This window comes from Saccoglossus kowalevskii, chromosome 13 (genome assembly GCF_978046115.1).
Source record: "Saccoglossus kowalevskii chromosome 13, keSacKowa6.1, whole genome shotgun sequence".
NCBI classification, from domain to species: Eukaryota; Metazoa; Hemichordata; class Enteropneusta; family Harrimaniidae; genus Saccoglossus; species Saccoglossus kowalevskii.
In genome coordinates this window covers 10,089,503-10,102,377 of record NC_140653.1, presented here as the reverse complement: position 1 = coordinate 10,102,377, position 12,875 = coordinate 10,089,503, and the positions used below count along the sequence as shown (strand labels likewise).

The 12,875-nt window shown below is 35.7% G+C and overlaps 2 protein-coding genes across 2 annotated transcripts in view; one reads left to right on the top strand and one right to left on the bottom strand.

Annotated features, from left to right (window-relative positions):
• The window catches only part of LOC102807021 (CST complex subunit CTC1-like), a 42,672-nt gene extending 41,590 nt beyond the window's left edge, over positions 1–1,082 (top strand). The window contains exon 29 of the mRNA XM_085506811.1: positions 979–1,082. Within this exon, the coding sequence (XP_085362937.1) occupies positions 979–1,082 (104 nt within the window). The remainder of the gene's footprint in view (positions 1–978) is intronic.
• Positions 1–4,975, bottom strand: part of LOC144346511 (uncharacterized) — a 75,829-nt gene extending 70,854 nt beyond the window's left edge. Inside the window, exon 1 of the mRNA XM_085506904.1 lies at positions 4,313–4,975. Coding sequence (XP_085363030.1) covers positions 4,313–4,966 — 654 coding nt within the window. The 5' untranslated portion in view covers positions 4,967–4,975. The remainder of the gene's footprint in view (positions 1–4,312) is intronic.
• Positions 4,976–12,875: the final 7,900 nt, after the last annotated feature.

The window sequence follows — 12,875 nt, the reverse complement described above, 5'->3', positions numbered from 1 at the left end:
GAACAATACAGAGACCTGATTAATTTTTGGGTAAAAATGTTTGCATATTAATCAACTAGTTTGCATAATTAGTTAATTTTCACATTTTAGACTGATATTGCAAGTACACATTATCCCATTTCAATGAATCCTGGTACATAAATGTTCTAGGACAATGCACAGACCTGATTAGTTTTGGGTTAAAATCAGTGCATATTAATTACCTTATTTGCATAATTAGCCATTTTTCAACTACATATACACTCTAACATAATGTGATGATCTAATTAGTTTTAGGTTTATATACATCTATAATAATTACCTAATTTGCATATTAATTTACTTTTCAGCTTTCCACTAATTAAGTAAGGATTGAACATCACATTGTAATGAAACTTTGTACATGTGCGCCCTGAAACAATATACAGACCTAAATCTATGCATAATAATTGCTTAATTTGTATAATGATTCATTTTGTTCATTGAGGTAGTCCAATGTTGATAAACATGCATATTGTTTATCTATTATTAGCCTATTCCAGATATCTTAAAAAATCAGATTTAAATTCATCAGAGGTACTAAAAACCATTTCTGTATATATTATAAATTTTGATAATGTAAATAACATTGTTTTTTATGTTGTGCATCGCAAATAGCAAACAAATATTAGTTGCTAAGCTTCTTGCTTTGAATTAATTTTAATGTGTCTCCAATACTCTCAGCACACAGGAGTGCTTTCTTTGATTAGTTATTTTATAGAAATGCATATTTTTATGGCAACGATGCTTGATTTCAAATGGGATCTTTGTCATATATCACACTAGTTGTGGACCCTTAATCTTATCCATCCTTGATATCATCAATGATGACCATTCACTGGTCAATGCTTAAGTCAAGGAAAAGCAAACCACACAATAAGCCATCATTCATATTGCTAGTACATCAAATCACAACACAAGGATTGTTTTAAAATTTACTAGCCAATTGTTTCATTACAGATTATCCATTAAGAAGTTTTGGATATGGTCACAACAGATACCAAACTAAAGTCCTTCGCCGTGTACATTTATTTTGTGTTGCCATGAAAGAAGTGTTCTACTAGGTCATCTCTCACAGTTCTTTATATATTGCTTTTTTTTTTTCTAAACTTTTACAAAATACAGTCAGTCACACATTTTTAGTTCCTGTCAGATGTAGTCAAAATGGGAACTTGCATTTTAGGTTCCATCTGTCTGCCAATTTTTTCGGATATGCCTTATCAAATTTTGTACAAAGATTTTATTTAACTGGCTGCCAGTTTCATTCAAAAACACTAAAAATAAACTTATCGACTGATTTCATTCAAACTTGGTTTTGACATGACTTGTTTCAAAATGTCTGACTGGTGGCCATGTTTTTTTTCCATGAGCACTTTACCATATTTCGAACATGCCTGAATTTTGTTAAAGTTGTAGACAAGACTTAAGATTGTTAATTCGGACAAATACAAACAGGGACTAATATCATTAAAAATACCTTGTTTTATATATTCTCAATTGAATTGAAAATTATTTTTATTTCATCAAAAATTATTATAATAGTAATTACAGAAACAAATTAAAAAATGCTTTAAAATGATTAGTTTTTAAATCACACCTACTGGTAGCAATTTATAGCCAAGTTGATACATAACAAAATTATAGCATTATTATTATCATATGAATATAAATTTGTAGATGTTTTAAAGCTTTAGAATTGTGTTCTTGTTCAAGATTTTAGTTATCTAATGTACATTTGTACTTCTTCAACTCTCCACAATATATTCGTAATGTAGACTTTTTATTTCTTTAATTTATTAATGTCGAATTTGTTTATAATAAATATATACTATATGATTTCAGTGATTTGTATTTTTACTTATTGTTAAATACAGCATTAAACAAATCACGTCTTAGTAGTGTGACCTTTCACCTGAGACATTAATTTGCTGCAGAGTCAAAATGATTATATTTAAAATATTTGCGATTATTCGAAGAGTTTTGAATACGTACATTCAATGAGTGAATTGGCTGTGGTTGAGAGAACGATACAAACTTGCGACACATATCAACTGTCAAACATTTTTGCCTAAAACTTGGGGATACTATCACAAAATGTATTAAAACTTGTATGTTTAGCATATTTATAAAGATTGATATGTGTCAATAAATCATTTTGAGATCCCATACTGTGCCATCATTAGAATCACTAAAGCAGGTAGGTCATTCATAACCGGCCCACAAACCTGTGCGTGATCGTGTTGGGCAAAAAGCTGTATTCCACTGCAGTTAAATCTAGTCATTTGATTGGGAATGCCAAGAAGCTGGTCCCACCAATCAGCGTTGCTGTATCATAAATGTGTAGGATGGGAGCTCATCACAGATTAAAACACTAACGGCATTTAGGCTTTGCACTGATTCACCTATGATAAGTTTCCAAAATTTATTTTCCAACATTGAAAATTGTTTGTGGGCAAGTGAATGAAGACGATAGAATGTCTAAATATTTGTGTAAACTGGTTTAGTAAACTGTCGAAACTGATAACATATCGACTTGCACGATCCGGTCGTCGTTACAACCACTGTGGTCGCAACAAACGCATCATTTTCCACTGATACAGCACTAAGCGCTTTCTTTTGATGGTCAGTAAGCTCGTCCAGAGAAAAAGCTAGGAACCCGTTCATTTGATTCTGCCATTTTAATTTCACCAAGTAATGTGTTGTTTTTTTTGCGAGTTCTGATTGAGTGATGCAAATGAGCCGAATGAATTTTATAATTGTTTGAGGGTGTGCGACATACAAACTGGTAAAACGTGGTGAAATCTACCAAGGGTTAATGTTGGTACTTCGGCAGAATAGTGGCTGGCAAAGATGATACTATGCATGACATTTGAATGTTAAAAACAGGACAATCAAATGTCATTTGTTTGGGTCCTCTTCAACTGTGGCCTGCCTAAGGACTGCACTGTATTCTTTAAAATAAAATGACCACCAGTCGGCAAGTTTCTGCAATGTGTATTAACTCTCTATGCACAACCGCATGAGATCTTGTTTCCAGAATGGTGAATGTATATACGATTTTGTTACATTTTGGCCATCTTTAATCAGATCATGAAATAAATGCATATGTGCAAGTCTGATATGATGCATGAATGCATGTGTGAGATGCGGCTGGATACAGACGGATAGATTGACACACTCATCGAGGTTATTCAACATTTCTATCCAATACTTTAATTTTGGTTGTATCCTTTAGCAATGTTTGACATGCCTCACAGTTTCATTAAATCTTGGGATATTATATGTAGAAAGCATTACACAGGGACTTTATTTTAATTTTTAAATTGTTTCATCCTCCCATAAGGTGAATGACACCTCTGGGGATTATGGGTAATACTTTTAAAATCTTCAGTTTCATGTGTTAAACAAATCAAGACCCTAATTTATAATGCATGAAACCCAGTGTATTGCCAAAGTAATTATATTTGTCTTCATTTTGAAGTTGTGTACCATTATGTCAAACTCACATTTCTTTCAGTTTTTTTTTTGTAAATCAAAACGTAACATGGAAATTTTTTATTTCATGACTTGTTTATTTCAGGGCTTGTTGACAAAAGCAACACAACAGCATAGAAAAAGCCATTAAATTTCAACTCATTCAAGTGTATAAGGATCAAAACGAACATATATAGAGACTGTAGTACACTACATAAATATTACACAGAATACATGTACATGTTCATCATAATATGGACACAGACTGTAGTACACTACATAAATATTACACAGAATACATGTACATGTCCATCATAATATGGACACAGACTGTAGTACACTACATAAATATTACACAGAATACATGTACATGTTCATCATAATATGGACACAGACTGTAGTAAACTACATAAATATTACACAGAATACATGTACATGTCCATCATAATATGGACACAGACTGTAGTACACTACATAAATATTACACAGAATACATGTACATGTCCATCATAATATGGACACAGACTGTAGTACACTACATAAATATTACACGAAATACATGTACATGTCCATCATTCTCTGTTTCTTCTATCTTGCTAATACTGTGACGTTGCTGAACAATATGCACTTTCATGTGTGTTTTCAGGCTGCATTTGTTTTTATAAAACTTGTCACATTCTTTACATTGGTATGGTTTCTCATCAGTATGCACTTTCATGTGTGTTTTCAGGCTGCATTTGTTTTTATAAAACTTGTCACATTCTTTACCTTGGTATGGTTTCTCACCAGTATGCACACTCATGTGTGTTTCCAGTTGAACTTTCCAGGTAAAACACTTGTTGCATTCTTTACATTCATATGGTTTCTCACCAGTATGCACTCTCAGGTGTGATTTCAGGTTGTCTTTCCATGTAAAATACTTGTTGCATTCTTTACACTGGTATGGTTTCTCACCACTGTGCACTCTCATGTGTATATTCAGAGTGCCTTTCTGAGTAAAACACTTGTCACATTCTTTACATTGGTATGGTTTCTCACCAGTATGCACTCTCATGTGTCTTTTCATGCCACCTTTCCAGGTAAAATACTTGTTGCATTCTTTACATTGGTATGGTTTCTCACCTGTATGCACTCTCATGTGTCTTTTCAGGTGGCTGTTCTCTGTAAAACACTCGATGCATTCTTTACATTGGTATGGTTTCTCACCACTGTGCACTCTCATGTGTATATTCAGAGTGCCTTTCTGAGTAAAATGTTTGTCACAAACTTTACATTGGTATGGTTTCTCACCAGTATGCACTCTCATGTGTTTTTTCAGGTCGCCTTTCCATGTAAAACACTTGTTGCATTCTTTACATTCATACGGTTTCTCACCTGTATGCACTCTCAGGTGTGATTTCAGGTTGCCTTTCCGTGTAAAATACTTGTTGCATTCTTTACATTGGTATGGTTTCTCACCAGTATGCACTCTCATGTGTGTTTTCAGGTTGCCTTTCTGAGTAAAACACTTGTCACAAACTTTACATTGGTATTGTTTGTTTGACATATTCCTGGTACTCAACTTTTCAGCCACTCCCTGCAAATAATAATACATTTCATTTCATCAGTATGTATGATATGTGAATTAAGCCAGTTGAACATGGTCAAATACAAGTACTCAAATTGCCAGGTAATTTGCATTTCCAAGGGAAAAATAATGTATAATGAGTGTTCATGGTCCTAATTACATTATTTAAGGTAGAGATGCAGTTTATTTGGCTTGCTTTTTAATTGAGTAATTAGACAATGAAGATGGTATTATATATCCAACATGTTATATATTTTCTGAAAGCTTATTATACAAACTTTGTAAAACTTGTCTTTATTTTAAATATCCAGAATGCGTTTTTGATTTTGGGTCAAAAATATGCTTTTTTGGACAAAAGTGGTTTAAAAAAAATTAGCTTAAAAACTTCAAGTCCGTTTGTGGGTAAAATTACATCACTGGATACCTTGGTATACTACTAATTCAAATGCGTCCACTCATCTCTCTAACGGCTTTCAAAGTCGCACAGCATGACCTCTAAGTTCACTCTTTTCTATTTTTGCATAATTTATATATCCATGTTAATTGCGGACTTGTTATTTTTGTTCCACTCGCTGTAATAAACTGTCCGGACGCATTTTGAAGGGGGAACACCTTGTCAATAATGTGTGAAAATTTCGAGGCAAATGGCCAAAGCGTCTATCAGCTATTTTAATTTAAAGCCCAAGAATTCACCAAAAATAGAAGACGAGAAAAAGGCTAATTTGCATATTTGCGCGTTAAACCGGGAATTACTGCTTTGTCATACTTTGTCATACTTTCTAGACTATTGAAATTGAAAGTTAACGTATAGACATAGACATTTTATGTAAAATCGTTGGACCAGAACAACTGCTCTTGAATATATAAATCAGAAACACGTCATTCATACCAGTGTTTTGATGGGGTCGGTAAAAACACGTGGCAATGCCCAGTAAATATGACGTCATCTCATGAATTATTAAACAGGGGGCGGTCCTAGGAAGGTGACCTTTTATCACGATCAAAACATCATGGCTTCTCTTCGATGTATTTTCAATAAAAAATCTACGAGTATTTCAGAGCCTATGGTTTACCGTGAAGAGAACAAAGTGGGATATTAAATTATTTATCCTTGATGATTTTTATGTAGTATTGAGAACCAACTCCAGGAAGCGAACGCACAATAATGAATAATCGCGTAATCCTGGAATCGAAACGCGAGGCACGGAAGTTTTGTTCATCGTTTCCAATCCAATTTTTTCCATTGCAACATATTTGTTAAAAGAAATATTTGAATTCTGTTCGTTTTTTAAGGAGGCATTTTTTTTATTTTTTCCGATTTTGGCAACGCCTTATTCAGGGATTTTCTAAGACAGTCGCAGACAATTAGCGCACGGATGTACGTACAAAACATGCTGTTGTACTACCGGCGACGGTCGCCTGCAAGAAGAGAGCTCCAGCTCCTAACGTAAAAGTTTTAAAATTTCGACCGGTTTTAAATAATTTGTGTTGGAAATCTGACATGTTTTAAGATTGCAAAATTAAGGTGCATTTTCGAGCGGTCGAATTTTTCTGAATAGAAATCGGCAAATGAAAAAAAAATGGGAGTGCTAAACAGTGTGCTTCGTTAGTTTAAAAAAAATGGAATGTCCGTCAAATTGACGTAAAAAGCAAAGATCGTGGCCGAGTTGCAGGCTAAAAAAACTCAAAAATCAAAACAAAATCATCAATCAGTAAGTATTATGACAAGGAAAACAAAACATCAGACGTGGAGAGGCGGTCAGCGCGTCAAAAGAGTTGTTACCGTAATGTATCAAGTTACCTCTCTCTGTGATTTATTTTTCATTGAAATTATTTGGTTGTTTTCAATTAATTTTAGCGTACCTTTGCAATTTATTTTAGCATTGTCAGTTGTTTGCTTCATTGAATTAAACAAAGTTCGACCGGTTGCAAACAAAGCTGTCTCGCACCACCTAGCAAAACTTGCGAATGATCGAAGTACAGGTACCCAATAGACAAAAGATACACAAAAGTTTGTATCTCCCCGACCCAGTGCAATATATCCGGTTAAAATCAAAGCTCACGTGTCCCTTATTTGAGGGACCAGATTCTGCCGTAAATTCGGGATGGGATTTAGAAAAAAAAATGGGACTTTTAAGGTGTATTTTGGTGTCATTTTCGGACATTTCAATCATTCCTGATGCCTAAAATAGAGTCTAAGTTTTACCGTAGTCATTGACGCCTATTCAAGAGTATGATGTTTATTGTGACTAGCGTGAATGGGTCAGCTTCGTTTCGACTATGAGCAGTTATCACTGTAAACAATGTTAAATTATTCTTCACATACTCAGTTTATTTTTTGAGAACAATTATTTAAAAATAAAATCTCTCAGTCAATCAGAAACTCGGATTGATGCCTTCAGGGAAAGTCATGTTTGGACGCTCACATCGATTTGTTTTTCGTTCGGTGGGCTGATGCCTTCAGTGTAGCTTTTGCCTCTTCCAACATAGAAATCATCTGAATCTTCTTTCTACCTCTCTTTCTTTTCACACCACGCATAATGTAATGATAAAAATTAAGAAAAAAACGCTGAGGAAATATAATGTTTGGTTTGCTAGCGAGCGAGAACTGATTTGAGAATAATTGCACATGCGCGTGAATTGAATGAACTATGACCCGTACAATCTCGATTTGCATATTGTCAATCACAGGTCTTGTTATTTGGTTACTCATGCAAATTAGGCAATTGGACATAAACATTGCCACGTGTGAGTGTTTTTTATTTTTAACCAGAAAATAAATAGCAATTTTAACAGTGTTCCAATAAGAATTCATTGGTCAAATTTTCACAGAATGTTCTTTAGATAAAAATCTATATAAAAAACGAAAAAAACTATTTTTGATTGAAATTCACAAATAAAGTGCATCTCTACCTTAAGGAACTTGATGTAAGCATAGTTGTCGTGCTGGGTTCTCATTGGATTTTTCAAAGTGCTAGTAAATTCATAACTTGGAAATGTCTCGGATTGTACCTTTTTTTTTGCATCTTATTTTTCTGGAAATTAAAAGTCAATTTCTTGTGCTTTTTTAGCCTTCCTTTCTTGTAGGTAATGTCCGTAACAAACATGTCTTGGGCATATTTCTAGTATTTATTTCTAATTGACAGTGGAGACAGTATAACTTGCAGTAAATTGCCTCAGAATGGTGATGGACTTTAAATCCAGCCAGCTTATTTTTGTTGTACTTGTTACTCTAGAACAATATTAAAATGAAATTGTAAAAATTACTGAACATATGATGTCCAGAGGGGAAACAATTGAGTAAATATTTCACAGCCACGTATTTATGTCCAACTGGTCAAAGACTGGCCAGCAATAGAAATCGAGTTTACCAAAATAACATTTTACTTGGTAGTTATATTCCAAAAATATAAAATAATGCATTATTTAATGAGACAAAAAATGAAATAGTTGATTTCAAACACTGATCTAGATGCCAGATTGATGGGTGCAAGGGTATCTGCTTAACGGCATCTGTAATGTTAAATTTACATATGAGGGTGTTTCCCCTGCCATGTTAAATTTCCTCAATTGCTTCATCAATTCAAATATACAATGGTTTCTTTTTTGATTAACTCATTTAGACTTGGTATCTCAGGTATGCCATGAGGTGCTGTTAAGTCTACAATAAGCCATTTCTTTTTTGAATATTTTCCCTCTGCCAAGCCCTGGAGACTTAATACTGTACATTAGTAATTAGCATAATTTATTTGCATAATAATTAATTACTCCAACAAACATTTTGATACAGTAACTGCAATAAATAAGAGATATTTTTATAGCTCATATATTTTATATCATTTTTATATCACTTCATTGTATTTTATGTGTGCATCAAGTCAAATAAAATTTGAAATAGAACAGCACGAACCATGTGACCTAGATAATGAGGCATAGTCATATTGCCTTCTAGATCACTCTGGTTCCTTCTTTCTTGGCAACGAGAACTAGCCAACGCTACGGAAAAAGTGGGGTGGTTTGGAGGGTCTATGATGGTTATGAACTATGTGAACCCGAGAACCCTCTGCTTAAATTCACTACGTTCAATCACCCACCATAGACTCCGGTCAGTCAAAATGACTATTTTGAACTGTAGGCAAAGTCAGACGCTGATAGGTGCGGGTTTCTGAGTAAACAGAAAGTGATGAAAAGGGTGTCCCAGTCCGGGATAATGCTCTCCAGTAATAGACTACCACCTACATTGTAGTTAAGACCAATGCAGGAAATGGTGTCTTACCTTGCCTAAGGGTTCTGCCCAGCCAGATTTGAGTGCCGGTCGTTAATTAATATTCATGAGGTCATTAATATTCATGAGCTAATTAATATTCATTTTTCCCATTCTACTAGCTACGATTTAACTACTTTAATTATTTTACCTTTTATTTTAAATGTTTCAATGAAAAATTAATCTGATTTGATAAAAGTGAAAAAATATACCGTACTTATCCGGGTAAAGCCCATGCCTGGGCAAACGCCCACCCCCACTTATGACACAATAAAGAAGTTGAGGTCATATCCTGGTACACGCCAAAAAAAAAAAATAACAGATGATTTTCTTGAAGTATGCCGTAATACTTATAAAATTGTTAATTGCGTAAAACAAGGGGTGAACGCAAAATAGCTGTAACAGCTTTCTACCTTCAGGGCAGCACAGTCACTACTGATTTTTTAAAGCAAATATTGCACTCGTTCGGCTTTAGATGAAACCAATGTTGCAATATTGTAGCAACCCGTACCTGGGAGAGTGGTTGAAATCACGTTATTTTGTTTTTATAAAATATTTTGTAGCAGCTTGCGAATCCATAACTGGGGCCAGCATAAGCTGCAGTTCTGTAGCTCACTTGGTTTCGCTGTCGGCTATTTTGTTGGAGTGGTGAACATGAAACCATGGAGCTACAGTTCCATCGTATGCAAGTTACCCTATTTTACCAAACTGAAATCAGGTCAGTTTTATTAGGGGCCCAAGCCTGTAGGGCGTGGCCCCTATTCTTATTGTTCGGTTTTTTCTTCATCTTCTTCTTTCTTTCTTCCGTAACTTTTTTCGTCAAGCCGTTTGAGAAAACCGCTGAACGGAATGGTCTGATAATGCTCTATACTGATAGTCCCTAATGTGAACTGGTGCAACATGCTTTCAGAATTTTGATTGGCCAATTAGTTTGGCAGCCATATTGGATTGAAATAAAACCGGAAGTGGCTGTTTGACCACTTTCTGAGGGTCTAGGCGTCTAGATTTTTTTATGGTATGTAGTACAACTCATGTGTAATAAATATCAGAAATAAAAACTTTAGCGGTCATGTGACTTTTCCCGCCATTTTGTTTTTCCTAAAAACGGCAAAAAACACTTTAAAATCTTCTTCTTCAGAACCGCCAAGTAAAATGTTCTCATATTCAGTACTTAGCTTCTACATATGGAGCAGATTTAGATTTGAGAAATTCATTATGATTGGTCACGTGGTTTGGCTGCCATTTTGGATTTGTTCTCAACAGGAAGTAGTTTTTTACTCATGCCACACTTGAGCGTTAATCTCAAATATTGCGTCATGGCATGTCTCTAACTAACCCTTTCAGAAACCTAAAAAAAATTCAGATCAGTCACATGGTTTGGCCGCCATCTTGGATTTTAAGCAAAATTGATTAAAAGTTTGGGCATTTGTTTCTCAGAGGTGATTCAACGAATCTACTAGATGTTTTTATATTTACCATGCCTGGCCTTAGCTCCATATGAGAAAAATAATATTATTTTGATCAGTCACGTGGTTTGGCCGCCATCTTGGATTTTGTGAAAATAGAAATTATGCAACTACATGTTTTGTATTAGTCCGATTGGAATAAAATTTTGTATGTGTATTCTACTCTTTAGATACATTCTTTCCCCTGAATGGCATATGGCTAGGTCATGTGGCTACGCGCCCATGGGGTGGGGGGCTTCTAACCTCATTAATATGCATAGCTGCTATATCTCAAGCACTGTTGCAGTTAGGAAGATGATTCCTGTGTTATCATGACAACAGTGAACAAGCAATTTCATTAAAATAACAGATTACCATATATGGTCATGTGAACTCATTAATATGCATAACTGTTATATCTCAAGCACTGTTGCAGGTAGGAAGATGATTGCTGTGTTATCATGACAACAGTGAACCTGAGATTTGATTAAAATAACATATGACCATATATGGTCATGTGAACTCATTAATATGCATAACTGTTATATCTCAAGCACTGTTGCAGGTAGGAAGATGAAACCTGTGTTATTATGATGATGTTAAACAAGAGATTTGAATAAAATAACAGATGACCATATATGGTCATGTGAGCTCATTAATATGCATAATCGTTGCATCTCAAACACTTTTGCAGTTAGGAAGATGAATCCTGTGTTATTATGACAACAATGAACAAGAGATTTGATTAAAATAACAGATGACCATTTATGGTCATGTGAACTCATTAATATTCATAACATTAATATCTCAAATAAATATATGAAACCAACTGCATGGGGTGGCGGCTTCTAACCTCATTAATAATCATAACTGTTATAACTCAAGCACTGTTGTAGTTAGAATGATGAATCCTGTGTTATTATGACAACGTTGAACAAGAGATTTGATTAAAATAACAGATGACCATATATTAATAACCTTTATATCTCAAATAAATATATGGAACCAACTGCATTTCGACCTCATGGTACTAATCATTCAAACTAATTGTGTATCATGTGTATCATTTGACATTATTTATGGCATGTATACTTGGGCCCCTGTGATGCTGCTTGCAGCTTTAATTTTCATTATTTTCGCCTCAAGTTTCTACCTTTCTACAGTCGATGGGTCCCGAAACTATTTCATCAATTATTTTGAGGGCGATGGTTCGAAATTAGTTTATTTCACAACGAAAACCGTGTGAAATGGGAAAACTATGACGCCTTGTGACGTCACAATAACTTATTCAAGATGGCAGCAAACACAGGGATTTCGCTATAGTTTTCTGTGGCCATCCCCCTTTACCTGCCCCACCGAACAAAAATTCGTGGTACCAGGGTCAGGGAAAGGAACCTTGGGATCCGGTCGGGGGTGTGGTTTGCCTCATCCCAGATTTTTCCGGAATCTGACTCCGATCGGGTAGCGTTTGGTTCAGCGTTTTGCATAAGATTACCCCAGCCAGGGTCCTTGGGTATCACCTCCTCTGTAGACTACCAACATCCGCCCATCAACACCGCTCAGCACTCGGCCGGACTAGGGGAGGTGTGCCGTCCGAGATTCTTTGGATCCTGGTGCCTGCGATTCCATGAGCAGCAAAGCAACAGTAAGCGACTGCGTTAGGGTCAAGGGTGGGGGTATGTACGTCTTGTCATTAGGTTTGATAATACTCCGCATCATCCTTACGGCATGGCTCACAGAGTCATTACGAATGAATGACTGAGGGACCACCCGATGACGTCTCCACTGTGTCTGACGCGGCCGAACCGCTTCCCCTCATCTTAAAAATGCGAGCGAGAGCGGGTTTGACTGAGCGTTTAATAGCCCGGTCGGTTCCCTCTGGAAACGCCTGTGGATCGGCAAGAAGGGAGTCGATACCCGCACCGGAAGCCAGACTTAAGGGTAAATTCATTATACCGGTTCCACATGGCGAACCCTAGCTGACTGTTCGCAGAGGGGAGGTGCAATGTACATCATGATCTGATTGCTCTGCCCCAAGATCGGAGGCATGGCTGCCAGCATCCCCGTCGACTTTCTGTGTCGGAGGTCCCGGCGGGGAGACTCAGTA